General features: G+C 32.6%; 2 protein-coding genes across 4 annotated transcripts; one reads left to right on the top strand and one right to left on the bottom strand.

Moving 5' to 3' along the window:
• Positions 1 to 345: 345 nt before the first annotated feature.
• LOC106103148 (trypsin-like) lies at positions 346 to 26,962 on the bottom strand. 3 transcript variants are annotated; one of them, XM_013282818.1, is made up of 7 exons: positions 6,463 to 6,522; positions 2,755 to 3,013; positions 1,997 to 2,178; positions 1,552 to 1,649; positions 1,257 to 1,424; positions 1,016 to 1,134; positions 346 to 865 (listed from the first exon to the last, which is right to left on the bottom strand). In XM_013282818.1, the coding sequence occupies exons 2-7, from the start codon at positions 2,955 to 2,957 to the stop codon at positions 697 to 699; spliced, it is 939 nt and encodes a 312-aa protein (XP_013138272.1). In that variant the 5' UTR covers positions 2,958 to 3,013; positions 6,463 to 6,522; the 3' UTR covers positions 346 to 696. The 3 variants fall into 3 exon arrangements, with proteins under 3 accessions (XP_013138272.1, XP_013138274.1, XP_013138273.1); XM_013282820.1 differs by lacking the exons at positions 2,755 to 3,013; positions 6,463 to 6,522 and adding an exon at positions 26,632 to 26,962; XM_013282819.1 differs by lacking the exon at positions 2,755 to 3,013 and having other exon boundaries at positions 6,463 to 6,582.
• LOC106103146 (facilitated trehalose transporter Tret1-like) lies at positions 7,319 to 23,743 on the top strand. The gene is made up of 8 exons (XM_013282817.1): positions 7,319 to 7,537; positions 13,317 to 13,546; positions 18,340 to 18,509; positions 21,132 to 21,285; positions 21,879 to 22,011; positions 22,240 to 22,469; positions 22,673 to 22,867; positions 23,072 to 23,743. Exons 1-8 carry the CDS (start codon positions 7,357 to 7,359, stop codon positions 23,333 to 23,335), a joined length of 1,557 nt encoding a protein of 518 aa, XP_013138271.1. The 5' UTR covers positions 7,319 to 7,356; the 3' UTR covers positions 23,336 to 23,743.
• Positions 26,963 to 27,000: the final 38 nt, after the last annotated feature.

Here is a 27,000-nt window from a genome sequence, read left to right as displayed (position 1 = left end):
TTTATTTTTCTCTTTCCTTTTTTTTTAAACCTTTTTTATCTATTAATCAATTAACCGCGGGATTAGGCAGAGAAGGCAACGCATTGGAAGAGGAAATACTTTCGCAAAGTCTATGGGTAACGGTCATTTCGTTATTTTTGACAAATTCAGAGAACCGCTCGTCATCTTTGACTATAAAAATTCCCGTAGAAGTACAAGGTTAGAGTGGGTGGAGGGGGTGTAATTGCACCGGGTGATGAAATAAACCACTAAATTTTAAAAACAATTAATTTTTTCACGTAAATGAATAACAATATAAACATGTAAATAAAACAATATACATTTTTATGCGCATAACGTCATGAAAACTTTATTTTATTGTTTACACTGCTTAAAACTTATCATTGGAATTATCAAAATTCAAATGACAACGACGCCTGGCTTCTTGTTTTTGTCCCTTTCACGAATATTCTTTTTCGATTTACTCACACTCTTATAGCATAGCGTGAAAATATACTGCCTATAGCGTGTCATAAGCTTTTTGATGATTTAAAAATATAGTGCCATTGCTAATATCTTACATAACAAAGAAAAGTGTGTTTACGTTTTATTACATTAGGATTACACATAAATGTAGCGTGAAAAATAGATAAATAAATAATCAAGTACACTACAAGGTCATTCTGCCAGTCGAGTTAGCGGAAATATGATGTAATTCTATACAGCATGCGTGACCTCTTCACTGTAGTGCCTGTCAGCGGTGTCGCCCTCCGGCTCCGGCATGGGTCGCGCTAACGGCCCCGCGATCTCCGGCTCTATCTCCTTTATAGCCTCCACTAGCTCGTGCGTCGTCTTGTACGATGCTATCGTTGTTGATACGAAGTCCCTGTAATTCGAGAAGTATTTCTATGATTTTATTTAGGGATTAACTTCCTAAAATATTTTTTCTACACTCCTGACAATTTCTTTCCCGCAAAAATACAAGGTGATAATTTGCTATGCGTTTACTAGTAGGCGCTGAACATATAAAACTCACTTGAAGTAGAAAGCTTTGACAAAAACGGAAGGCTGGTGCGGGTGACCGCACTTCTCGGGACCAAAGCTCATGATGCCCATCAGCTGGTTCCTCTGCACTGCAGGTGCTCCCGCGTCGAACTGTCATAAATAAAAATTGTAACTTTAAAATTATTTTTTTATTAAACTTTCAACAATAATTTGATTGCTGAGTTCCGACTAGAAGTTTAAAGTTATAAATTTTCGAAGTTTCTTATACTCACAAGACAAGCGTCCCTGCTGCCGTTCCTCAGAGAGGCGCAGAAGAAGTCAGCAGTGAACTGGAAGCCGTTGACGAGCTGGTAGGCGTCGATGCAGTAGTTCTTTGTGCGCACCTTTAGTCTTGCAGTCATTAGATCTGGCGTCTGATCTCTGAATGCTGTATCTCCACCCTGTACGGACAAACTTTCCAATCCAAACGACCGCTAAAACTTAAAAACCTCACCTATCGGGTATCTTAATTATCTACAGACCATCACCATACCATAGATCTAGTGCTATTTAAAAAAAAGATCTTACGTTGGTCGCCCCCCAACCAGATACGGCAACAAAACTCTGCGCATACGGCTCATTCATGCCATCGTATATCTTGACAAGGTTGATGTATTCATCGAATTCTGAAAACATTACACTTAAGAATTAACACCCCAAGAGTCTTAACTGTCGTAATAATTAAATGGTCGCATATTTGCTTAGGTGGTGAGTGTGCTAATAAGTGGATAATTTGGACTTGGTTTACATATCGAAGTTTGCCTCCAAATGTGTAAAACTTTATGAAAACTTCTTTTAGAGGTTCCAGAACTTTACAGTCATACTCGAGAATAGCCACCGAGGAGACTTTAGATCACTAAACAAAATGAGTCGTTTCACATAATCCTGTTTTACTTCCAGAGAGCAAGTTTGACGATTGCTTTCAGAGACAGTAAAAAAATACCAATAAGTTTTTGGAAAGGGTTATATTTACCAAGATTCTCTGATAGTTTGAGGAGTGCGACATCCGCGTGTGGTACAGGCTCCTCCTCGAATTTAGGATGTCTAATGGCGCCTATCACATCGAGTAGTACGCCGCCTTCGTGCGCCATCGCACTGCCCACGCGCACCTTCACGAACTCGCCTAGCGCCTTCAGCGGGGCCACGTGTAACACACTAATAGACAATAAGGCTACAATCTATGCTATTGTTATAAAGAAAAACGATTTGTATTTTGTGTGTAATTGATATGCGTAAAAGCTGTTGGACAGATTAAAAAAAAATCTTACACCATTATAAAGCTACGTAACCACTGGCTACAGAGTAACATAACATATAGGTACTACACGGACGAATTTTCAAAAACCGAAGCTAAAATTGCTGACAGAAAATTTCGAATGACGACACTTGTAAACCCTTGTTTTGATGACAAAAAAATGATATCCACCTTTGATTATCAGCAAACGAAAAAAGAATTTTGATTTGAAGACGAGACAATGTCGTTCAAATATTTTGCAAGAATGTTGTGAAAATGTTTAGTCCAGTAAAATACAGATTGTTTTCGGTCAGATAATCTAGAAAGGGGGGCACATCTACCAGTAATTTGGTCTTAATCCTTATTGTTTACCTATGTTACATTTGCCGATTTTCCTAGGAAGGGTTTAAATACTGCCTCCCTCTCCTAACGATGCCTATGATTGCAATATTTGTATAAAAGATTTATCTAGATGCGAGGTACTAATTTGTACTCACTAATTAAGACAATGAGCAGCTGTCACTATCCAGTTGATATCAACAATGGTGCCAGCACACCACAGTCTGCCGTTAATAATAATAGCGGCCATGTACGGGTAGTTCTTTGTATCCGTAGCATTAGCGCCCTTGATTCGCAACGCCTCTCTGTTCTTCAACATGAATTCATTTCGAATCCTAAGAGCCTTTTTACCGTGACGCATTACCGGATCTAAATGATTTCTTCTTCTTTCTATCTCCCTCTCGGCGGCTATCGAACCTTTAGGATAATAATTGCTCTATACTAATGTTATAGGAGGAAAGAATTGTATTTTTGTATGTATTGAAGTCAAATTAACTCGGCTTATTTCAAAAAATCTTTCACCATTAAAAAGCTGTTATCGCCGAGTAATATACTATTATAAAATAAAATTGTACACGAATTTGTAGTATTATTTTTAGTTTTTAGAACATCTATTTTGTTATCGTATTATGCCATTTAATGAATTACATGCATAAATAGACTTGGTAAAGAGTCTGGGGTTGTACACTGGTAGAGGTAAACCTAGGAAGAAATGGAAGGATTCTGTGAAAGGTGGCATGACCAAAAAGATAGATATGGAAGACGAAAATTATTGTACCGACTGCTTGAGTGGGATAAGAATAAGGAGGTGATGATAATCTCTTGGTGATTTATAATGCTACACTAAGGTACTTCCTTTGTGACTTGACTCTGAGACAGGGAAACATTTATGAGACGTTTCATTACTTACTTATCGTAGCGCCTATCGGATTGTCATCATCTTTCTTAGCTTCAATATTTAAATTAGCAAACGCAATAACAAATAAAAATATAAATGTTAACATTTCAAATGTAGGCATTTTAAAGTACAAGTTATGTAGGCATTTTAAATGCAATTCAATAAAAACTCGCGCACTTCTAAAATAAAATATGAAATGTAAAACAATTTTTTCGTCTGTCTGTATAAATTTCAAGGGCGAATCACAGTTCGGGGTATGCGTTACATGAGTGAAAAGTAAGATATAAAAACCAGAAGATAGAATGAGACAAATAGAGTCAGGCGCATCCGTCCTTACACATTACGCATTTCACGGGAATAATGTTAAAAAATGTCAACGTAATAAAAAATTCTCACATTAACTTTAATAAAAGTTTGTTCCAAATTCAAATTAAATAATTCAAAGTTACATAAACGAAGTCAAGAGCATAGCTTGTTTTGCAATAAAATAAAATTCTGTTTCAACATAAGCTAGCGTTTTATCAAATCAAATGTGACCACTGTTGCGTACATTATTATGGGTATTTTTCTTTAGTTTACTACAAATAAAAGATGCACTATCCAAATCATTTTAACTCTTTATTCCGAGTACATTGGTTGAATATGTGCATACGAGCAATGCGAATGCTTCCATTACGGTTATCATAATAAACCTGGTTGGCGTTCGCTGAAGATCTTTGAAGACCGTAACCTATTGAAAGCTTTTTTGTTTTTTTTTTTTTTATTTTTACGCAAATCAGCCAGGACGTTTACCTGAGCATAATATGAGATTATTTGGATGCTCCAATCATCATCACAAATAGAATTCACTTTTCGAAAGAAAATTATTTAAAACTAGATGTTGCTGGCCACTACGTCAGCTTAAAATAAAATAATTAAAAAAAAACGGCCTATATTACTCACAGATAACGTAGCTTTAAAATGTTGAAAGAATTATTTGAAATCAGCCAAATATTTTTTGAGTTATTTCAATACATACAAATATACAAATCTTTTCTCTTTATAATATTAAGTATAGATAAATTCTATTTTTATTTCTAGTCATCAGGAGTCGCGGGTAAAAGCTAGTCTTATGTATAATCATTTCAACAAACATGATATAGTAAATATATGACGTTATGCATTTGACGGTAACTAAAAGGAAGAATTAAGATTGTACATTGATATGAAAAACATACATTTCACCAATATGGTGGTTGTCAAACAAAAAGTGTTAATTTTTAACACAAACAGCATAGAAATGTTAAAAATTTAAACAAATTAATCGTCATTCAGTTTACACATGGTAATATGTAAATTTAGCGAATAAACTAGTTGCTATTTAAAATTTAAAGACACGTTACTATGGTATATATATTTCGTTCTTTTCTTTCTTTCCATCCTTCTTTTATTTTGCCTTTTATATCTTTCTATCTATCTTTCTTTCTATTTGGGATTTAAAGTCCGCAGCACATAATCAAGCTTGAGCTATAGCTTGTCTAAAGTTGCTAAATTTTTAATATCCTCCATTTTTAGTGTACTACAATCTTTATCGCACGTTTAATTCATTAAAAAATATGTTTATGCAGATTATTAACTTGTTATTAATAAAATAAATAAAAATATTGACCTCAAACAAATTTTTAATATCAAATTCTTTAAATATTTGCATACTGAACTCCTAAACGCCGCTTACCTACATCTGATCAGGTATTCAAAGCTTGTATTCGCTAAACTGGCCGCTGATGGCTACTTTGACTATTAAATGACAGGATCTGCTACGAGCGCGCTTTATTAAATAAATACGAATAAAAAGTCATGGATGTGCTTCCTTGCATGTTCGTTTTATTTCATTTATTTCACATACTCTATGGTTTTATTGTCACTGTATTTTTTCATAAAGACGCAAGTATAAGTATCTTCGATCATCGAAAAAAGTGTGGTAATTTTTGTAGTACAACGTGTTTGCCTAGTCCATTTCTCTATAGTCAAAGGCCTGATCACATATTGTATCACATGTTTATCAATACAGAACTAATGTTAATTAATGCACTTGACCTAATACAAAACGCACGCTAAAAACAAGTGCGAGAAGAACAAGGCTACATGAGCAGATAAACTGAACAGACAATGCTTAATAACGGTGGAAAAATTACCTATTGCTTGTTAGTAAAATTGATTCGCTCAGTATTTGATGGCTTTATTTCTATACCGTTTTTATCTACATGTGATAAGGCAGTTGGAAATAGCTTAGCTACTTAGTCCTGACTTTAAATTTACTTCAGCAACCAAAAGAGCCAATAAACAGAACTTTAAAAAACCAATGTATCATATTAAATTATAAAACAGCGGCAAATAAAACCAGAAACTACAAGTTACCATATTTACATTTTTCGATATATTAAGTTTTTTTTTGTTTATTTTCCACATAACAAATCATTCGAAATATTAAATAATCTATCTAATATAAGTACAAAAAATCCGTTACTAATAACCATAGAAAATTATCAAAACAAAGCATCAAAAAATCATGTGACCAATCCTAATGATTTAGTGATTATCTACGCATTTTAGATATAATTATAAATATTCAAGCAAATGCGACGTAAGAATAGGCTATTTATGTAAACATCACGAGAAAATACTACATAACAATGGAACAAATAAGTCATTATTAAGAAAAACTAGTGTAAAAAGTATTATACAATTTGATATGAAAAAGAGGAACAGATTATTGTGTCTAAATATTAAAAAAAGAAAGATAAAAATTTCTCAAATATGCTTGATTTATTTATTAAATTCATCATCACCAGCTCACTATGCGTCCCCACCCTACCCCCGTCCCCTACCCTAATACGGGGTGACTAGGCCATAGTCAACCACGCTGGCCAAGTGCGGGTTGGTGTTTTAATAAATTGGTTTTATGGTATTTCTCCCATTTTTTACTTACCAAGCTATCACCCCAGGATTTGTATGGTAATAACGCCATTCTCTCACATTGAAATCTTCAACGTGAACAATCATCGCGATATATCTGAGATTCTACACAAAACATCATTTAACTATATTCTAGAAAATCATGTTCGTTTAGTAGGTAACTAGCTGTTCGCGTGCGCCTTCATCCGCATGAAATTATAAATTTATTGTTTGCATTTGTCAAATTCTCAATTGCAAATGACAAAATACCAATTACCTTACTATGGCAATCTTGCTTCCTTGATGGCAGGAACTTACGGTCTCTTTCCCACATTAGGGTTTTTATCCAAAACATTTACCCACTAAGTTTAATGGCGTGAAAATATAATATATGGCCTAAAGCGTGACGTAAGTGTAGGGCTATTTATTAAAAAAATAATTATTCAAAAATATGCTGTAATTGCTGAAATCTGAGGCAACAAAGAAGTGTGTGTACGCTTGACTATAATAGATAGATAGATGAATTACACTCAGAAATGGCAAAGTAAATTGTAGGTATACTAAAAATAATTGTCAAAGAGTAAATATCAGTCGATGGTCAGAGGCGGACAAAGGCTGATGATGATGATGACAGTTATGGTGATGGTGATAGGAATACATATAGATAACATATGATGCTTTGTAAAGATTATAATTGATTTTCGATGACTTGTAAACGTGTTTCTTTAATAACTTACAGCTACACGTGACATTGACAGCTGATAAAAATATATTAAAAATCATTTTGTATCTATGTCGTAAAATACTAACCTTTAAATACAAATTTAAAACAACTACTATACTATAAACATTTTTTTTGCGTTTACTTCCACGTTTGTGAACAATAGTGATTTTATTAAAAAAAATTCGACGCACATTTAACGAGCGTATGTTTTTAAGATGCGACCGACCCGTTCATTGCGACCAGCAGTCCGATAGAAGACACCAGAGTGTCCGGATGAACAGTACAGTGGCACGGAGTTGTAAAAAAAGTGAAATGAATTTTATATTGTCGAAATTAATGTGGCAGAATGGAACAAGAATTAATCAATATTTGTTTGCGACCATAAGTGAGTTTTTAATTATTTTTTTCTATTTTTAAATTAATTATAATTGCATGTTTTATAATTACGAAAAGATATCAAATAAAGATGTACTAGTTCAAATACTAAATACAATTATGTATAAAAAAATAGTCCACTATTTTCGACTACCTACAAAACAGAAAAACATTGTTTACAAATTCTAAAAAATAATGACACAAATATCAATGATTTCCTTATATTTTTTCTGCAGAAAATTACGAGACGATAAAAATTTAGCGACAAAACGTTTTTGTTTACAATCTTTATTTTAAAATGTTCTAATTAATTTCGAGGTTAATTTAAGAAAACGTTACTATTTCACTATTAATATGCATTACGGTACGGTTGTATAATTTCCTTACATATGGTACGTAATAATTTTTGTGTAATATTTTTTAATATCAAAGTTCATACATCTATACTTCTATACTATTATAATAAAGCGTAAACACTTTGCGTGCGTTCTTTGTTGCTTAAGATGTCAGCAAGTACAGCATATTTTTGAATAATTATTTTTTTTTATAAAAAGCCCTACACTTACGTCATGCTTTAGGCTATATATTTTCACGCCAATAAACTTAGGGGGTAAATATTTTGGATAAAAACCCTAATGTGGGAAAAAGACCATAAGTTACTACCAGCATCAAGGAAGCAAGATTGCCAAGTTTTGTCATGTCATGTCATTTTGAAATTTGCAATTGACAATTTGACAAATGTAAACAATAAAATAAAATTTTCATAATTTCATGCGGATGATGCCGCACGGGAACAGCTAGTTTTAAAATATTTTCGTGCGTACAAAAAAGGTTACTCGGATAATAAGGTTTTATTTACTGCAAGTGGTTTATTTATACCCATTATCTACTTTATAATATCTTAAATCTAAAACACTTGATGCTACATTTATGAATAAACTAACAACCGTACACGTAAGAAAAGAGGGATGTTGTGAAAAGTGACATGATCTAGGGAGTGACTGTAATGACGGACGATAAATCGATGCAGGACGAAAAGGTAGACAGACCCCAAGGTAGTAGACGGTATGAAGACGGGAAACAACTATGATGATTGTATATTCGTTTTTATTTTTAAAATAATTGCATTTGTTCTTAAACTTCTATTTTGTACATTGTGTGTGTTTTTTTTATAAATATGATGAAAGGTTACCGCACTCTAATCCCTACTTACAGATATACTAAGTAATGAACGCATTTGTTACAATTATTGCGTAATAAATGGAAAATATTTAATAACTAGCTGTTGCCCGCGACTTTGTCCACGCAATATTAAGATTAAAAAGTAGCCTATAATATGCCCGTCTGTCAGCTACCCTTCATTGAAAGCCCGGTCGAAATCGGTCCAGTAGTTTTCGAAGATTACCCGGAACAAACGCGGCAGCCAAATATTTTTTTAATGCGGTTGTCGTTATCAGCATCCCAAATAAATCATCTTCCCCAAATCTAGAATTTTTCTTTTGATATGACAAAAAGACACTCCAATTTTATTATATGTATAGAAGTCCCTGAGAATTATGTATAAAAAAATATAAAACATTCTGAATTCAAAAATATCAATGTATCTTATTAGTGCCGGTACGATTCTTTTTAAATAAGGAAACACTTATATTTGTGGAGTACAAACTACAATTGGCATGAGTTCTTTTTTATCAAGTATACGTCAATGATAGAAAGGTAAGCTTTTCATATCTATATTAAAAACCTTCTTTTGGTAGTCGGATAAAATACTTTGATGCGATTACAAGCCGAATTATTGATTTGTCATAACCATGACGAAACATAACAACCCAGCGTAAAATCAATCACAAATAAATTATTTATATTATTAAAATGTAATTATTAAAACGTAGACAATCATTTGCAATCGTTAACGTTATCATAAATTTTCATGTACAAATTAAAATATTCTAATAATCTTTGTATGTTTTAAAATAGTTAAAGATCGTGGTCGTATAGTTTTCATTTTATCTTCAAACTGTTGCTCGCTTCTTCACCCACGTGAAATTAAAATTTAGCCTATGTTACTTAGATTAATTACTTTTCTAACGGTAAAAGAAGATATTGGGCAAGTAGGTTTGAGTTATACGTTTTTTTTTTGGTTTCTTTTTTGGGCGGCGCCATGCCGCCTTTTCGTTCCCCCTAACATGTTTTTGGGAAAGGGACGTTGGGTGCGGGTGGAACTCTTTATCTCTTTATTTTAATTTTTTTGCTTATATCTTACAAGTTTCTTAAAACTACTTTACAATTTCAATAAAAATACTATCACAGTTTTTTGCCTTTTTAGGATTTCAGCTTATAGACTAAAAATGCTAAAATGACTAGAATTTAATGACTACTTTAAAATTACTAAAATGACTAGATATGTTACTACTATAAGTGAGTTATACGTTTAAAAATGCAAAAAAATCCTGTTTATAATATTAGTATAGATACAAAAGAATGCATCTTCGATAACCATAGGTGTATCTAGGAAGAGATAGATTCTGTAAGACGACTGACAGAAATGACGGGAGTTAGGTCCGGAGAGTGGTGCGCGTACCTAATGTGAGTGGGATTATTCACAAGGGAGAATAAATGCGGCTACAATTAAGGCTCAAACTATGTGCGTAAATTCTGCAAATTATGATTTTTTGTTAAAATTACAAAGGTTCTTTTTACCATGTCTTGACAGTTGCAATGTATGCTTTTGTATAGTTACAATATATTTTTCCCTCGAGCATACGTTTTAAATCTTACACAATAGCAACGACCAAAAAAGAATTTAAGTTACATGTACTTCAATCATCATCATGAACCACTTGCCCTTATCCCTTACGGAAGCACAGTATGTGCTGTTCTTCCGTCATATCTGAATCCACTCCTTTCTTAAGCATATCCTCTTTCACACAATTCATCCATACTTTCTTCAGTCTTCCTCTATGTAGCCATCCATATTCAGTCTTAACACTTTCTGGTTATATGTACTTTAATATTGTTGTTAATAAGTCGTAACATCTTGGCGTAATACAGAAACATTTATTGTATGATTCATTCAAAATTGTACTTCACGTAATTATTGAAGGTATCTTTTAAGATATTTATAACTATATTTTATGAGTTGTTTTTTTTTAATTTTAATGCGCAATTTTCTCAAGGACGTTTTGTATTCGACCTTTTTAGTGCATACAGATTAAAAATAGAAAATTAATTGGTTTAAATCGTAACAGTATTTGACAGGCGAATTAGGATTGGCAAGAGGTCGATTGGCGCCTCTCGAAATTCGACAATATTTTATATGCTGTTGGCATAACTATTTAGGTGAAAGTCGTATTTAGGATTTGCGTCTCTAAATAATTTGTTAAAGAATCGAAAACGGGTTTTCTTAACTTTCTTGGCTTACTTATAAAACCGTAAACACATGTATCATGATACTGATTTATGTTTTATATTTGGTACACATTAGGACGTAACCACACTAACACAACCAGTAAACGAATATTAAAAAAAATATCTTACAGTTACTAAGTAATATTTAATATATATAGGAAACGAATTACTTATTACACGATCTTATGATGGTTTACAAACGTTTAGAAAAAAAACAATAAACATCAGTTTGACAGTTCGTTTGAAATACGAACAAAAATCCTTACCGCTAAAAAATGTGTTTGACATTTGGAAGACAGTTGACTGAGCATTTCGTTCAGAAATTACATAAAAAAAGATAAAAAATGGGTATAAATATAAACGTAGTTTATTAATTCATTTAATTTTTTAAAATAAATCGAACTACTCCTATTAATGATTTAATAACAATTCTTCGTATCATTAAGGCACTTTCTTCTCAAGCTTGTGTTGAATAATTCTGCACGTGTTTAGTAAATTAGTATTCACACGTTGCTAAAACCGAATAGTCCGAATCGTATAGTCTGCATTATACCTAATGGTCATTTGCGTGTTGCCAATAATGGGTTCATTTCCCCTGATTTGGCAAATAGTTTAATAAAAAATAAACAAAATATGTGAAGGTAAAATTTAATGTCTGGTTTTTCGATTTGCGACCTCTAGATCGATTTATTTTTAATTAAAGTGGTTAAATTAAGATATCTTCCATAAGAAAAAATAATTCGTGATCAATTATTAGGACCACTAGACGCCGCTTAGACTACCTACAAATTGTAACTTCAATTAATATTTTTTTACTAGAATAGACTGCTACTAGTATATTGAGCCGACACTATTAAAGGTCAAGTTTGTTTATTTTTTAATGTAAATTATATACCGGTTTTACTATGATTCAATAATTAACCGAATCGTAAAAAACGTGTGTTGTTTTTACCATGTATTGATTGGGCAAGGTTGTTTATGTCAATACCACAGATAATATAATACTATAAACAAGATAATTATAATACAACACAACGATTGTAATAGGGGTAGGCAGAACTACGGACTACGGTCATAGCACATCCTTTTTGTCTCTTTCGCATTGAATATAACTTACTTCAAACTTTCATTACATTAACTGTTTCTAGCGTATATATGTACATATAAATACATATCTTAGTAATATTATAAATGCGAAAGTTTAGATGGATGATTATTAGAGTTTGCAGCCTAAACTGCTGAACGGATATCGATGAATTTTGACATAGATATTGAGGATAGTATTGAAGAAGACATAGGCTACTTACTTTTTTTTATTCCACGCCGACGGATACGCAGGCGAAAGCTAGTTAACTAATTTTTATAAGTAGCAAACGAACATCATCAAATACAGTACCATCAAAACATTAAGGTCATGATTACGTGCGAAATTCTGGAAAAATAATTTTAGTTATGACAAGAATTAAAGAAAAACAGTGGTTATGCCCAAGTCTAACTAAACTACGTATTTATCCATTAAAAGCTGACGTAAATTGTGAATCTAAAAATACCCAATTCAAGAATTCATTACAGTGAGAGCAGTTTTATTCAATTGAATATCTGAATTTTATCGTTTATACAAATTTTATTGGTTTTCTAATTAAGCATAATCAAGTCGATAAAGTTTATTATCAAATACATTAAGTGGTATTATTATTAATATCAAGTTAATTTTAAACCGCGTTATTTGTGTAACTATTTTAGACATTATGCGGTTACCGAGTTTACTTTTAGGTTAGGAAAAGTGCTTCAGTTTTTAATGTGTAATACAATCGCTAAAGTCCGCGGTGTTTGAGGAAAAATTGCCTTGTTCGGTACAACGATATAAACCTCGCCTCTTCCTACAGATCTTACTTCTTACAAATATTATAAATGCGAAAGTTTAGATGGATGGATGGATGTTTGTTAGTTTGCAACCTAAACTGCAAAACGGATTTTAATGAAATTTGGCATAGATGTAGAGCATAGTCTGGAAGAACTCATAGGCTACTCACTATTGGTTTTCTTTATTTCATGCTGACGCAGTCGCGGTCGAAAGCCAGTAACTAATAAGATAGCAACGAGTAGTGCAAACGAAAGGATAATAATGAAAATAAACTAGCCGTGTATACCTAACCGACTTTTTTTTTCGTACAGATATATTTATAAGCTGCTTTGTATTGATATTTTTTGCGTCTCGTTTCAAAATTTTCAAACGATTGTAGCTTTAAAGGTGGAAACACCACCAGTTTCTCTGATTGTACATATCTTTTTGATTTACTTACGTATATTTACTTAGATTATCTTTGTTCATTCTATTACTTGAATGTATAATTTGCCTACTATTTTTTTTTTCTTTCCAGTAACAATACCACTGTTGAGCTTTGGTATGGTACAAGGATGGCTGTCTCCTATGATATCTGTGCTGCAATCGCCCGAGGGTCCGTCTCCGGAGCCGTTCAGCAGCACGGACATATCCTGGGTGACGTCAGTTACTTACATCACAGCTATCATATTCGGCGCGCCGATGGGATATTTGACAGATCGGTACGGTCGGAAGATAATGACCCTTCTTACAACGTTGTCGCTAATTGTGAGTATTTCTAATAGTAACATACATAACATACATCATACTTCTTACTAATTATTAATATTATAAATGCGAAAGTTTAGATGGATGGATGTTTGTTAGAGTTTGTAGCCTAAACGGCTGAACGGATCTCGATGAAATTTGGTATAGACGTAGAGGATAGTCTGGAAGAACTTTTTTTTTAATTCCACGCGAACGGAGTCGCGGGCGAAAGCTAGTATATTATAAATGCGAAAGTTTAGACAAATGGATGGATGGTTGTTTGTTGTCTAAACGGCATAACGGATTTTGATGAAAATCATAGATTTAAAACAGTCTAGAAGAACACTATTTACTTTTGTTTTTTTTTTTAAATCCACGCGGACGGAGTCGCGGGCAAAAGCCAGTAGTAGAATTGGACTTAGTAAGAATGTGCGCACACCTGAAATTACTCTATCGTATAACTGTTTAGTCTTGCTTTGATTCCTATAAGCTTATATGGAAGTGCGCCTTATTCGATTTCTCGGTTGCGAATAAATCGACAATCGTATAACAGTTGTGCGATAGTTCAGTCAAAGGTGTACGCCCGCACTTTGTTATTAAATATTGTTAGAACTCTACTCATAGGTCGAAACAGGTAAAACGTCTGTTGTGTATGTTCACAGCGCATCTGCCCATTACACTTATAACACAATCTTTTTATGTTTATTATCAAGTAATACCGGTTAACTAAGATAAATATGAAAAAAACAAGCTGTACTTCGACCTCTACATACCTATTTATTTATAATTTGTGTTTACTATACTATGTTGTTTTCTTATTAAACCTGTAGGTAATAATTAAATCTGGTTAACACTTAAATCTAAAAGGATTTTGTCGCTATTAAATACATATCTTTAAATAATTTTATTATTCCGACATAAACCACACGAAGTATATCGTTTTCAGATTTTATGATATTGCTCATCTCCTAACGGTGGTAGCGTGATGTTTAATACCTTATAACCTTCCGTAAAAATTGGAGTATTGAATGCAAAAAGATTTATTCAACACCGTTAATAAATGCCTGACTTTAACGATAACAAACACAAAAATAATCAAATGTATCTTTAACTTGGTTAATTATTTAGTTAATTTAGAGTTATTATAAATATTCTATAGGTTCCCGTACGTAGGATTTTATAGCTATATAGTTCCACAAATAGCGTGTTTAGTATTTCTGTATACATCATAAAACTATAAATAGTTGACCGTTTAGTTATGCGTGTTGTCCGCCATTTGAGCAAACTTGCAGAAGTCAAGGCTCATCGCCACTATGCATTTCATTCATAAAATATACTAGCTATTCCCGTGCGATATCATCAGCATAAAATTATTTAATTGTTTACATGTGTCAATTGCAAATGTCAAAATGATATGACATGACAAAACTTGGCAATCTTGCTTCCTTAATGTTGGCAGCAACTTATGCTCTCTTTTGGCCATCCTGCTTCATATCTGTCCTCAGATATGCTAACTACTTCAACAAACATTATTTCATCTATATCTATACTAATATTATAAAGAGGAAAACTTTGTATTTTCACTGGTTTCAATTTGAATCCTTATCCAAATAAATTATCATTTCTTATCAGAAGAATTTAATGTAGAATAAAATTGTCCTTTACATTATTTAAATTGGACTAATAGTTTAGAAGATATCGCAAACACAAACAATAAGTAACCGAAAAACCACCTTACAAGTTACCGGGCTTAGAAATTTGCATCAGTAGATTTCTGTTATTACGTAGATTACTACTAAGTTAATACTTTTGGTAATAGGTTGAAAAAAGGACGAACGTAATAGGTTATATTTGTTATTTCACGCGGGCGAGATCGCGAGCAACAGCTAGTCTTACATACTTTTTATAAACTATCTTACTATGTTTATGTGAAATGGATTTAACGGTATTGTGTACTACATCGCTATATAAATAAAAATTGTTTATGTCTTACTAATATTATAAATGCGAAAAGATGGATGTTTGTTAGTTTGTAGCGTAATCTGCTGAACGGATCTCGATATGGCATAGATGTAGATTATAGTATAGAACTGGCTACTTGCTTTTGTTTTATTTTTTATTTTACACGGACAGAGTCGCGAGCGAAGTTTAGTTAGATATTAGAGTAGATTTCCACTGTCAAAAATATTTTCATATATTTTTTATCTCTTTTTTGCTTGTTGTATATTTTAAAAATTAACTAGACAGGCTAGGATGACTCAATATTTTTAAAAACTACTAAAATATATATTATTTTAATAAGGAAGTCAGTCATCAAGGTTTCAACATTCAAAATATTTGCTACAAAAATATACAAAAAAATCTATAAACGGAAGTAAACAGATATGTAAATATTGCAAATTCTGTTTTTTATAGCTTTTTGATAAAACGATTTTTGTAACGTTTATCTTAAAAGTTTCTCGATATTTGACGATGCATATTTTAAGAAATAAAACTACATAACAGCGGTAGAGCCCGCTTTAACATCTTCGCACGAATGGGCCGGCTCGCCCGGTGTAATACCACGACCACACAGAAAACAGGCGTGAAGTGGAAGCAATTCCGCGTTTCGTCTGATTAGTGTGGTGCCGGAGGCCTAATTTTAGTCCCTTTCCCTTTCCACCCTTTTCTTAAGAGGAAAGGATGGGGAGGAAAAGATTTGACGGTGGAGGAGACGCATAGGAAGGGGAAATGTCCTCTTTATGTGCGTCTACTTCTCCGTCAATTAAGGGTAGGCAACGCATCTGCAATTGCAGATGTCTATGGGCAGCGGTCGCTTTGCCATTTTGGCGATTTCAGGTGGCCGTTTGCTCGTTTGCCACATTATGTTATAAAAAAAATAAAACAACATAAAAATAATACAGGGAAACCAGAATAAGTCATATTATTAAGGAATATACACATATAATAATAATTGTTTCGGTTAATTTTACAACTAGCAATAGACCTTGGTTGGTGCTAATTAAGTGTACACGTCACATTACGGAAGTTATTTAATAATCTATGTTACTATGTTACATTCGAAACTTGAAAAAATGTTCTTTACAAAACACTCGTTTTTCCCAAACTAGCTGTTCCCGTGGAACTTCATCCCCATAAAATTATGACAATTTTATTTAATTGTTTACATTTGTCAAATTATCAATTGCAAATGTCAAAATGTTATGACGATGACAAACCAAGGCAACCTTGCTTCCTTGATGTTGGCAGCAACTTATGATCTCTTTCCCACATTAGGGTTTTTATCCAAAATATTTACCCCCTAAGTTTAATGGCGTAAAAATATACAGCCTAAAGCGTGACGTAAGTGTAAGGCGTTTTATTAAAAATATAATTATTCAAAAATATGCTGTAATTGCTGACATCTTAGGCAACAAAGAAGTGTGTGTTTACGCTTTATTATAATTTATCTTAAATTATTTAAATCTATGGACAATATTACGGATAAATGGCGCATATGAAGTATCAAATTAAATTTGTATGAAGACAAATGCCGTACTTAATATACAGATATCGTAGTGACAAAACAAACACGCATAGCAAACAATTATGAACTATCGATATTCGGTTTAAATCAAATTTATCGAACTTACCTCACTCATTACTAATTTAAGAAAGCAGTGTTTTTTAATTTAATCCATAAGTTTTAACTATGAATCTATCGATTCCAACTTCCATAAGAAAAAATCGAAAATCGAAAAAAATCATACCGGATTTTACAGAAGCCGTCCCTACTAAATTGCCAATGAATTGTCAAACTAATCTATCTTATTTAGACAAATTATATTAGAAACTATAAAAATTAATAAGAGTTTAATCAGGTTCAAACAGAATTTCCTAACTGAATCTAAAGATGTCACTGGACTTTTAACCTTTTAAACACAGATAAAAAACAGACAGTGCATTCCCTCGTCAAAAAGGAAACCACAATTTCCTACAACTGGCATCATTGAACGTTAAAAAACAAATCTTTAAAAAGCTACCGTTCAATTATTTAAATAAAGAATGTCAGTGATGTAATAAAAAATGAATTCCGTCACCTTTTATTTGCGGCCATTGTTATTGTTCTGCGAGTTTTTATTTGTTTCCACGCTTTAGCTAAAATGTCTCTCTTTCCTGATGCTTTATATCCGGACTTTTTTTTACTCGTTTAATCGATTGGAATTTCCACGAAATTCGATGTTTCTTTAAATAAAATTGTTCACTAATTCGATTAAAATTAACAGTCAAAATATGTTTTATCGGCACTAACCATAAGCCCAAAATTACACCTATTTTCTTTGCTAAAGACTGCGAGTTACGAGTAGGGCTTGATATATTGCTTTTGTTTGAATAAAAGTAAAAATAACAACCGACTTTAAAAAGAATTAGGTTTAATATGTCTGTACATTTTTATTACATACTAGCTGTTACTCGCGATTTCAACCACATGTAATTAAAAAATATAGCTTACTAGCTTTCGCCCGCGACTTTGCCGCGCAGAATTAAAAAAAAAGAAAATTAAATAGCCTATGTGTTCTTCCAGACTATGTTCTACATCTATGCCAAATTTCATCAAGATCCTTTCATCCGATTAGGCTACAAACTGTAACAAACATTCATCCATCAAAACTTTCGCATTTATAATAATAAGATATTATTCACAGATAAATGACATTTCTCTCTGTGGAGCAACTTTTAAAATCGGATTAGTACTTTTTGAGTTATTTACATACAAAAAACAAATATTTCCTCTTTATAATATCAAGTATAGACAAACGTGTAATTTGTTGCAGGCGTATTGGCAGATAAAGTTACTAAGCTTGGAACCCTGGGCAGTGATACTGGCGCGTGGTATAGCTGGCATACCGTGCTCCGCATGCTACATAGTCCTGCCTATTTACTTGAAGGAGATCAGCGATATAGATCTGAGAGGCGCGCTAGGATCCTTGCTTATACTGAACAGGTAACACCATAGTCTAACTATTAATGCTATGTAGTGGTTTAACGAGTGACAATAGAAATACTTGGACTGTCAAAGGACTCATCTCCTCTCCCTCATACCCTCTGAATAAATAGAGACAGCAATATGTGTCAATATAAGTGTATCAAATATTGTGTTACGCTTTATGTTATCTGTACTAATATTATAAAGAGGAAAGATTTGTATTTTGTATTTTTGTATGTATTGTAATAACTCAAAAACTACAGGTCCGATTACAAAAATTTTTACACCATTAAAAAGCTACGTAATTAGTGACTAACGGGGACTTTTATTAATTCCACGGAGACGAAGTCGCGGGGAACTAGGTAGTAGTCTTATGATTCGGTGTTATACGAAAAACAAAACACTAATTATAAAATGAATCTGAACACATTAATTACTTATTCGTCGAGTGCTACCTCAATTAAATACAAACTGTATAATTAGTAATTTAAAATGACTATTATCTGCTCGGTTCACATTGTCAGTATAATCGGACAGTGTTCAAAATCATCACTGTCATAGATGCTAACTGGCACCGGTGCACCAAAATAAGCTATGCTATGCCAGCGCAACTTACTGTGTTAGCATAATGTAAGCTAGGTAAAGTCAATCTTTCGTTTACATTTACACTACATTACATTCCATCTTTCATTACATTACATCTTACATTACATTACATCTTACATTACATTACGTCTCTAAAAACATGACTCATTCGAATCATTTGATAGAACAACGGTTGTTTATAAAATTGTTAATAAGATGGTACTGCAATAAAATATTCAAGGCAATGCAATTTGAATTCGTAATGCCCTCATAAAGATGCGGAAATAAATAAATCAACGTTGGAATAAAATTACTATATTCTTGAAATATGCACGTGACAATAAGCACGGGGAAGGATATATCTTTAGGTTTAAAAGATGGATAGATTGTGTTAAATGTGACATGATCAAGGAAGTGACAAAGTGACGTAAGATTGATCTGAACGAAGAAACACTGGTGCACCGACGTTACATAGAGTAGGATAAAAATATTCAAAAGACACGTATTAAATGACGAAAAAAAATGAAAACCGGACAACCAGAAGCTGAATCATAAAGTAACAAAGAATAGACTAATTGAGAACAATTTTGGAAGTCGGTTACAAACTCAAAATGATCGAATTACTCTAACGGGATTTTTATACGATTTAATTTTCGAATGTATATTAAGAGCGCATCTTCGACTAAATTATCGCGTCATTGTTTGGTCCAGCATGATTCCTATGAGCGTGTATAAAGGTGCGCTACTGGATTTTTAGTTGTGCAACTAAACAGTTGAATTGGCTGCGAAACAATCGACAATCGCACAAGAGTTGTGCATAGTTTAGTTAAGGTGTGCGACCGCACTTATTTGACTTAGCCCTAGGCAATGTAACAAACCACACTAGAGTCTAGTAATTTAGTAATTTATAAACAATATACTCAATTATGAATAAATCATAGGAAGATATGTGTCAAAAAAATAGTCGCAAAATTAATGACAACTTAATGCAATCTTCATTCGTATGGCCTGCTTTGGACCGGTTCTTTACCGTTAAAGTCAAGAAAAAAACATACAAAACGCATTGATTTTGGTAAAACCCAGATTTTATACGAAATTCGGAAAATCCCAAAGGTTAGTTAATTGGTTTTAATACGACAGAAAAACAATAACAATAAAGAAACGTCGTATTTTTCGGACAGAATACGATGTTCCGTGCGATTCTAGAAGGTGCCTTTCTCATTGCTAGATACTTTCGAGGTAACAACATTTGCGTGAGAGGACCGGATCAACCTGGGACCGGGGAAGTATCATATCCTAATGTGGGCCATACACGTTAGGTTTAGATTTTGCATTATGGTTTTAACCTTGCAGACATAGCAAAGTTTCAAAGTACATAACAGTCCTATGACACACACGCCAGGGTTTGCCTAAATAGTTAATAACGAGGGTAACAAATGGTCCAAACAGTTTGGCTATCAAATATGACGCATTTGAAACGAGAATTAAAAGATTCGCATAACCTTATTTTTTATCTGTCAATTGTTTTAATTAGCGATAATTTTATTGTAATTAAGTGAACTGGTTTTTGAATTTAGAAGATCAGGGTTATATTTTTGATTTAGTTTTCAACAGTTTAATATTCTAGAACTCGTTTCACGATGGAGAAGACAAAGACTAATTTGCCGTTAACAGTTTGAAGGAAAAATTCGATTTCGAAATAGACTTGTCCTGCAGTTTTTATGGATACTCTAAAGACGTCAATGAACAGTCTTGACAACATTACGTGATAGGGTTCACAATTAGCATCTCTAGTTACGTATTAATGAAATTCTAATGAATTGTCTAGACAATTCTAATTCTAGTAATTTCTATTTAATAATGATAGAAGAAAGTACTTCCATGATTATGGAGATTAAATATGTATTACTACAGTTTGTCAGATATTGAAATCATTTTAAAAATTTTCTTTTCAACTATGGACACGAAATATAATATAAATGTTTAGAATTGAGAATAGTGCCATCTAGTGATAATACTGAGAATCAAAAATTGTAAAACCATTTTCTTTTTCAGAAACATCGGTTACCTGGCAAGCTACATTGGCGCTGACTTACTGGAGCCGACTACATTACTTTGGATAGGATTGTTTGTTCCTACCGTCGTGTTCTTCATCTTCCTGCTTATGCCGGAGACGCCCGAGTTCCTCGTCAAACAGGGAAAAGTCGATGTGAGAACTTCCTTGATAATAACATGTGTGTATGACTGAAAAATTTAGAAAATTTAGTACTGGCAACCATTACAATTAAGATTAGATTTGTAAATTATTATGCTAACATCATAATTCTACGCCTGTTGTATTATTTGAGGCAATGTTTTATTTTCGGTATTTTGGTATGCTACAAAAATCATAATCTTCTCATTACTATTTTAATATGAATACAAGATTAGAAGAACAGTTTGTTTGGTAGCTTTACTTCATAATTGCGGAAACATGTATTCAATAAAAATAATGGTACATAAATAATCATGTAATTGACACAGGAAATCAACAATTTCATGTTTCAGTTGTATTTGTGCTGTAGTCGGTTAAATTATCATTTTTCACTTAAAATAATTTCACGTAATTTTTCTGTAATTATAATAATTATCCTAGATTACTGGTAATTTTGAATTTACTGCAGTTACATTAATTGGCAGATGAGTTGACGAAAACTAAACTATTAGCCGTTTGACAGAAAATATCAAGTACTTGCTCGTAATTGCTTTTTTTATAGACACAGAAGCTTCTGGTCAATACAATAATTTGTGAAAATTTTCCAGGAAGCCAAAACTGTATTGGCTTGGCTCCGAGGTGTGTCGACATTAGATAGTAAAGTGGAGGAAGAAGTAGAGGGCATAGTGAAGGCTGAAAAACGTACACAGTCTGACTCCAAATCAGTATGGGGAATTATACGTAAGTTTTATATTTATTAAAAACAAGTGACAAATGTATCAATAATAGTTACAGTAATACTTAATGGAGTACAAGAATTCTTATACACTTCAAGATATATACATTCAAAAATGTAAGCCGCATCTTACTCCCTCTTACTTCACCTATGTAATATCTTCTTTTTCAAACTCACAGACTCAACCTGCCGATAACAGCCAGTATTAATTTAAAAAAAATTCTCAATTGCAGTAAAGGATAAGCCGACATTCAAAGCGTTCATAATAACATTGGTGATCAAGATAACGCAGCAGTTTGATGGCTACCTGATTGTACTCATCTACGCTGGCTTCGTGTTCGAGCGCGCGGCTGACTACATCAGTCTCAAGCTCAGCCCCAACAAGCAGATAATAATGATAGGTGTTGTGCAGCTGCTGGGCTCGATAGTCGCCACTTGTATCGTGGAAAGGACTGGCAGAAAGGTTGGTGATCAACTAGCGAAGTTGCTTAAGTTATTAAAACTAAATAGAACTGAAAATATTTACTTTAAACTAGATGGCATTATTTTTAATTGTCTAAAAATTCTTTCATGTTTTAAATGTAATTTTGTTCTGTGTAATTTTGTTTGTAAACCTTTAACGTAATTATATAAATCATTAGTAAGATAGACTTATAAATCTTTCAGTTACTCCTGATTACGACGTCACTTGCGATGGGCGTGGGTATGTTGACCCTATCCGCATGGTTCTACGTGACCGCGGAGGGCAGCTGGCTGCCGGGCTGGCTGCCAGTGCTGGCAATGTGTGTATGCATCTTCGCTGATGCAGCCGGCTTCCAACCGATATCCTACATCATCATCACCGATCTCTTTACATTCCAGGTGAATAATCTATAATTTTATAAAGAGAAATAACGCTTCAATTTATTTCTTTTCTATTTCCTTAAAAAATAAATAGTTAAAAAGTGGTTTGTTGAAATAAAATATTTGCTATTTAATTTCAGCAGGCGTTCTGATCATTTCGTGTTTAATTGTATTGATGTGTTTACTATTGAACAAAAAAGGTCTAATGAATTTATTTTTCAGTTACGAGGAACGGTGTCGTCATTCGCTAACATATGCGCTAAACTCAGCAACTTCGTACAAATGAAATGGTTCAAGAACCTCAGCGAAATGATCGGCATACACTGGACACTTCTGTTCTTTTCTATTGTCTGCTTTGCCGCTTCCTTCTATACTGTGATATTCTTCCACGAAACGAGAAATAAGACTGTTGATGAGATATACGCGAAGCTATCCAGGAGTAGAAAGAAGGAGAGCGAAGAAGAAGTGTCTAAATCAGGTCCCTAATGTTTATTTTTAAAGACAATTAATTGAGATTATATCGTTTTGAAAAGCATTTGTTAAAAAGCACTTTATGCATTTAAAAGGTTTAATTTAAGTACTTTTCGTACTAAGAGGCTTTTCAGCTTTGTAAACATAGTCATGTAATAATTATGAAGTTGTGTTTAACCAATGTGAGTTAAAATTTGCTTATAATGTAAACGTTGTTTCGGCAGTAGAAAAAAATTGTACATTTTTTTATTTAATTGACTGTAATTACGAGAGTTCTGAAGTGTCATATTTGTACAATAATTTTATTACATCTGTATATAAGTTATGTTTTAGCGCGCAATTCTAGACTGAACTATCGCACAACTGTTTAGTCTTGCTTTGATTCCCATGAGCTTATATGGAAGTACACTACTCCATTTTTAGTTGTGCAACTAAACAGTTGAATTTACTGCGAAACAATCGACAATCGCACAACAGTTGTGCGATAGTTTAGTCAAAGGAAGTAGATATGCCCGTTCTTATAATTTGTTTATTTCAATCTAACGCCGAAATTGAGTAAACATTGGACAATCAAACACGTCTGATACATGGCGGCCATTACGTTAGAAAACTTTGAAAAGTGTATATTTGAAAATAAGCGTTAACTACATTTTTACCGTATTGTAATATTTGAGCATTTTAGGTTTCGTTCTCCAAATAGATCTAGACATCAATTCAGCGACTCTTTTCTTCATGATGCCACCATTTTTTAATTCATTCACCTTTTGCTAAAAAAAAAAATAAAAAGACAGTTTACGGTGAAAACGTTTCGGATTTAGAATGAAATGAAAAACAAATGAATCGCTTGTTCTTTAATAAATAGTCCTTTAATAACTATAAGAATATTAATTCAAGTATTTCGGCAGTGGAAGTCCACTGTTAAGTAAAAAGGTACAAAACTTGTAGCAGTCAAGTTGCTTAATAACTTAGGCTAAGAAATAAAGATAGAATTACATAGAAATATAAAGAATAAATGGATGTATGAATTATTATAATGTACGTGTTATTTTTGTATTAAGTATTGAAGTAGATAAGTTATTTGATAAATTTTTAGTATAAGATAAGTTACTTGTGCGTATTTTTATGAGTAGTGATCTATATTTTTTTAATAATTAAAATATATTTTATTATATGACAAAGAAATTATTATTTCTTATGTTTCGAATTTCAAATATAAGTACAAATACGTAATGAAAAAACTACATTGCTCAAAAAATAATGCACAAGTGATTCAGTTTTTAATCGCCTCTCAGAGGGCGTTATTAATTCCGTCCCCTCTTTAATTTCTTAGTCTATGTTTATTAGTCTATGTTATATACAAGGGAAATTATATTTTACCAATAATCATGATACTTTTGGAAGATATTCCAAGAAAGAAAATTAATTTAAAAATGTTTTCTTTAATGAAATACAAAATTGTTTTTAACTTTTGATTTATTAAATGTAAATATGATTATGTAATAAATTATTAATTCAACAATATTTTTAATTTTATTTTTCTTTTTAGTGGCTAATAAACTTTTAACAAAATCTTCTACTCTTCGTCGTCCTTTTAATAAAATTTTATTAAAAAAAAAAACTTTATGTAACACAAATGTATATTTAAGAACATTTGATGGACACTTTTTCTTATCTTATCTTGTTCTTTAGCTTAACTTTATCTTTTTAAAAGTTCCGACACTTAAAAGACCAACCTTGAATCTTCTCCAAAATATATCTAGTTTATTATAATGACCTATTTTAAAATTTAATTGCAGTTTCTTATCGTTCTGTATATAACATAAAAACATTTTAAAAATAGACACTTTTTACCAAATATAACAAAGTAAATATTATTAAATAGTCTTTTGTATTGTCTTAACAATGGTAATAACGATTGTTTTATTAATAGTAAAAATAAAATAACTATGTTTTCATGACGGTTTAAAATTCAAAAGCATTTTGTATTCAAATGCATTATAAACTATTTATTTACATTGTAATTGTAGATAACATTGATGTAGAAAAGTACAAATATTTATTTAGAGTGCACTTCCACAGGTGTAGAGATAACACGCCTTAGATGAAAGGGATTTTAAATCCCCATACTTATGATTGTCTGATATTTATTTAAAGAGATAATTTTCTACTTCTAGCAGAAACCAGTTTCGTTTTTTTTTTAAAAAGTTAAACAATACAAACGGTATTGTTATTTTAAAAAGAAAATTAAAAACTACGAATGTAAGGTAACTAATATATATCAAAGGAGAAATTACTTTCAAGATGATATTTTCAACGAATGGATTTTTATATCATAAGGTGGTGGAGCAAGCGGCCATCTGAATACGCAGAAATAGCTACCGCTAGCAGACATATACACAAGCAGATATGTACTACCTCAAATCGACAAAGGAAAGGACGCACAAAGGAAATTTCCCCTTCCTAAAGATCTCCACATCATTCAAAACTTCCCCATCCTATATAAGTAAAAGGCGAGAAGGCATTACTCTTTTTGTAATCAGATAGCAGCAACCGATCAATCCGAGGTTCGGCTTTCTCGGGCACCCTTGAATCGGAATGCTAAACGCGTATTGAGTGACAGCCCAAGCCGAGGTCCCCTCTCGGGGACCCTTGTGCCTAGTCACTCCATGGAGCGACCACCGAAGCGATCTAAGAGCTCGGTGGCCTCCCAATCCGGTAATAATAACGATGTAACGGCCCGAGCCGAGGCTCCTGAGGAAGCCCTCGAGCCTAGTTACTCATAAAAGAGGTTTAGGCTAAGCGCCATCTGCGCTCGGCCACCTCAAGCCCGGTGAATCTGTAAATGCCTCTTCAAGGCAAACAGTGACAACTCAGTCACAAAAAAAAAATGGATAGGAGACTATAATTGGGTTTCCTGCACGCAAAATATGAAGTACGTGTTTCGGCAGTGGACACTAAACATGTTTTACAGGGCCCGCAATAATTAGTCATACAAATTATTAAAAGTCTTAACGGTAGTGATGTTTCTCTAGATTTACCTAAGCCCGTTCCTTTAAAAAGTTTTGAGAAAAACATAACATAGAACTGACAGTTTAAAATATTTTTAAAAACTTAATACAGCGGGTATGGCTCCACTTAAGTTAGTAAGTTTTTTCTACAAAAGTATTTACTACCTGTTAAAGGGTCCCGCTTATTCGTAACATCTGCTTACTTAGAATTTAGACAATTTATAGGCGACATCTTATTTAATTTTTGAATCTTATTTCGTTCTCTTTTTTAAGTACTTAAATTAGACTATCAAATAAGCTTACCTTTTATATATTAAATCCAGACACAGAACTCCAACAGTTTGATGGCTCCTTAGACTATCGTAAGGCACAATTTTGCGGTTAACAGCTTGTTTTATGTATTTAAAATAACTTCATAAACATTAATTTATGTGTTAATTTGACAATAACCGTAGAAAGAATACATTTACATTTTGATTGTATTTCGTATAATACATTAATGCTTGACGCGTCGTAATACACTGTGTTCGTTTTTAAGATTTTTCTTACAAACTTTACGTTTCAAATACATAATAACTTACCTAGAATCTATCGAGTTTTTGTCTTCAAGTGCTTCAAATAAATGCATTTCAATTAATATTTGGAGCTACGCATATTAATGCTTACGTATGT

Source organism: Papilio polytes, unplaced genomic scaffold (genome assembly GCF_000836215.1).
Source record: "Papilio polytes unplaced genomic scaffold, Ppol_1.0 DF823868.1, whole genome shotgun sequence".
Lineage (NCBI taxonomy): Eukaryota > Metazoa > Arthropoda > Insecta > Lepidoptera > Papilionidae > Papilio > Papilio polytes.
Note: the sequence above shows the minus strand (reverse complement) of the source record. Positions and strands in the feature narration are given on the sequence as shown.